General features: G+C 65.8%; 2 protein-coding genes across 2 annotated transcripts in view; both read right to left on the bottom strand.

The window, feature by feature from the left end:
* The window catches only part of AMSG_06064 (uncharacterized protein), a gene marked incomplete at its 5' end in the record, with an annotated part of 1,727 nt that extends 1,583 nt beyond the window's left edge, over window positions 1-144 (bottom strand). The window contains one exon of the mRNA XM_013902115.1: window positions 129-144. Within this exon, the coding sequence (XP_013757569.1) occupies window positions 129-144 (16 nt within the window). The remainder of the gene's footprint in view (window positions 1-128) is intronic.
* An 856-nt stretch (window positions 145-1,000) lies between these two features.
* On the bottom strand, window positions 1,001-2,683 carry AMSG_06062 (uncharacterized protein; the record flags this gene model as incomplete). The annotated part of the gene is made up of 3 exons (XM_013902114.1): window positions 1,001-2,195; window positions 2,377-2,448; window positions 2,587-2,683. The coding sequence occupies 3 exons, from the start codon at window positions 2,681-2,683 to the stop codon at window positions 1,450-1,452; spliced, it is 915 nt and encodes a 304-aa protein (XP_013757568.1). The 3' UTR covers window positions 1,001-1,449.
* Between the last annotated feature and the right edge of the window lie 282 nt (window positions 2,684-2,965).

Genomic DNA, 2,965 nt, shown 5'->3' with positions numbered 1-2,965 from the left:
CTCCCACCTCCCGCCCACCCACCTCCACCCACCCCACCCCACCACCCCCACCCCCCCCCCACCCCCACACACACACCATGAGCAACACACAGAGTGTGGTGCGTACCGACGGACGCGAGTACAATCACCTTCGCAAGCTGGCATGCGAGCTGTCGCTGCTGGACGCCGCAGACGGGTCGGCCAAGTACTCGGCGGGTGGCACCCTGGTCGTCGCCGCCGTCTTTGGTCCGGTGGCGGTCCGCGCCTCCGAGGAGGAGGTCAACGATGCCGTCATCTCCGTCTCTTTTCGCCCGCAGGCTGGTCGTCCTACTGCTCCGCAGCACGTCGAGCTGGAGACTTATGTCGCTTCGGCCCTCTCTTCCGTTGTTCTCACCTCGCTCTATCCCCGCACCGGCATCAATGTCGTCCTCCAGGCCATCGCCGATGACGGCTCGCTGCTCTCGGCTTGCATCAACGCTGCTGTCCTGGCCCTGGTCGATGCCGGCATTGAGATGACGCCCTCATGGCGTCAGTCTCCATCGCCTACCTCTCAGTCGTCCCGGCAGCAAAGCCCGGTCCTGATGGCGACAGTGCCGTCGAGGTCGACGACGACGCCCGCACCGCCGCTCGCCGCTCACTCGTACTGCTTGATCCGCGGACGTGCGAGAGCCTCCCATCGGCTGCCGTCCGCCGCCGTCGGATCCGACGGCCTCGCACGCCGCCACCATCTCGTCGCACTCGTTCAAGGACGCCGTCGCCGCCCGGCGCGCCGCCGATGCCGACGCTGACGCCGATGTTGTTCACCTCGACAACGTCGAAGTCGAGTCGGCCGTTGTCGTCACCATCGGTGTCTCCGACGCTGCGATCGCGACTCCGGCGGTAGAGTTTGTGCGGACGTACGGCGAGCTCGCTCCTGCCACCCTCGACTCGCTCCTCCGCATGGCACTTGTCTCGGCCAAGTCAGTCCTCTCGTTTATGAAGCTCACCTTTGCCGCCAACGTCCGCAAGCGGCAGGCGCTCTCGTAACGTGCTGAAGCAGTGGCTGTTAGTACATGTCGCCGTCGTCGTACGAGTACCCGTAGTCGTCGTCGTACGAGTACGAATACGAGCCCTCGCCTGACACCACGCCCGACGCACCACTCGCCGCCAGCGACGCCTGCATCGGCAAGATGGCCACCGTCTCACCCGGACCGTCGTCGCCGTAGTCAATCGAGCCGATGATCGTCTCGACCCGCTCCTTCAACCGTGCAATCTGCGAGCTCATTGGCTTGCCTTGCTGGCCCGAGATGTTGCGCATCGACCGCGCCGAGCCGTTGCGTGATGGCCGGCTCCGCGGCGTCTGCTGCCCGTGCCGCGCCAGCAGCTCGCGCTTCGACTCGGAGAGTCGCTCCTGTCGGGCTTCGGCCTCGCGGATGGCGATGATGTGTGGGTCAAGCGGGACAAGCGCCGACGGCCGGATGAAGATCCCGGTCAGCGGCTTGGCCTCAAAGTAAAACGCTCCGTCCCAGCTCCCGTTGTGAGGGCCGATAAAGTTGGGCAGCTGCTTGATGCCCGACGGCAGCGCTTCGGTGAGCTCCACCCCGACCCACAGCCCGCGCTGCTGCTCCACGTACCCAACATACTTGACCGCACCCTCGTACTGGAACAGCACCCGCGTCGAGTTGGTCTCCACCGGATCGCCCAAAGAAACTTGCACGGCTGGAGCGAGCGGTCGTACTTGGCGTGCAGGACTGGGAGCCGATGCTTCGACCGGAGCGGGAAGGCCTCGCCAGCTTCGCTCCCGCCCTCGCCCCACGACCCACTCGCGTCGTCAAGACCTCCGGACCTGCTCGCATCACGCATCTGGATCGTCCGCTCCAGCCGCCGCCGGTATTCGGGCGAGTACGTCTGAATCAGCTCCTGTGGCGATTCTGGCGCCGGCACCGGTGGAATGTCGTAGTACCGGATCTGCGGCGCATACTGCCGCTCGCGCCGCTTGCGCGCCCGCCGCTCCCGCCGCCGCTCCGCCTCGGCCTTCCGCAGCCCGCGCTGGATCTTGGGCGGGATGTCGACGCTCTCCACGGCTTTTGTCCCTGACTGACTATGCCGCACAATCGCCCGCTTCTTGTACCGCTTGATGTCTACCCGTCGGACCTCGGACGGCTTGACCATCACCCCGTATCGCTCTCTGCACACAAAGTACTGGATCCTGTCTACCGTGCCGTTGTTGTCACCGTCTGTAGCCGCCGCCAGCATCACCCGCCATCGCCACCAACCGCAACCGCCAACCAGATCCCGATCAGCACCCACGACATCGCCATCATAAGTCACCATCCCACAGCACCATCCGAGCACCATCCACACCTCCCCCTCCCCCCCTCCCCCCTCTCCCCTCCCATCCTTCCTCCAATCACGTACACGGCTTGTTCAGCTCGACGCCGACAAAGAGGCCCGGGGCAAAGTCGGTCCTTCCCACAAAGCGGACATGACCTGTATGACCACAGCCGAGACCAGTGAGTACCCCCTCCCTGCCACACACACACACACACACACACACACACACACACACACACGCTATCTGCTGCCTGCTGTCTGTTTCCCCTTTCTCCTCGGTCGTGGTGGACGTACCCCGGACACCCTGGTACTCCACAAGCGCCCCTAGAGGCAGCGCCCGCCGCGAGTGGGAGACCTCCAGCCGACCGCCGTCTGCCACAGCCACAGCCATAGCAACCCAAGGCAAGGTGCAGAGGGAAGAGGGGTTGGTGAGTGGGAGGGGAAAGGGGAGAGGGGGGGGGGGGAGGGAGGGAGGGAGGTCAAGTGCTTACCTCAACCCTCTCACTTCCTCCCACCCCCGCCACTACCGCAGGCAGCCGGTGCTGGCAAGCAGCTCGCCCACTCGCCTGCCCGCCCGCCCAACCGGCCGTCCCGCTTTGCCCCGCCCCAACCCGCTTGCCCCGTCCGCTCGGCAGTGACAACGCACCGCCTCACTGCCACCCCCCCCCCCCCC

This window comes from Thecamonas trahens (genome assembly GCF_000142905.1).
Source record: "Thecamonas trahens ATCC 50062 unplaced genomic scaffold supercont1.25, whole genome shotgun sequence".
In the NCBI taxonomy this organism is placed as follows: domain Eukaryota; order Apusomonadida; family Apusomonadidae; genus Thecamonas; species Thecamonas trahens.
This window is presented reverse-complemented; position numbering and strand designations above follow the sequence as displayed.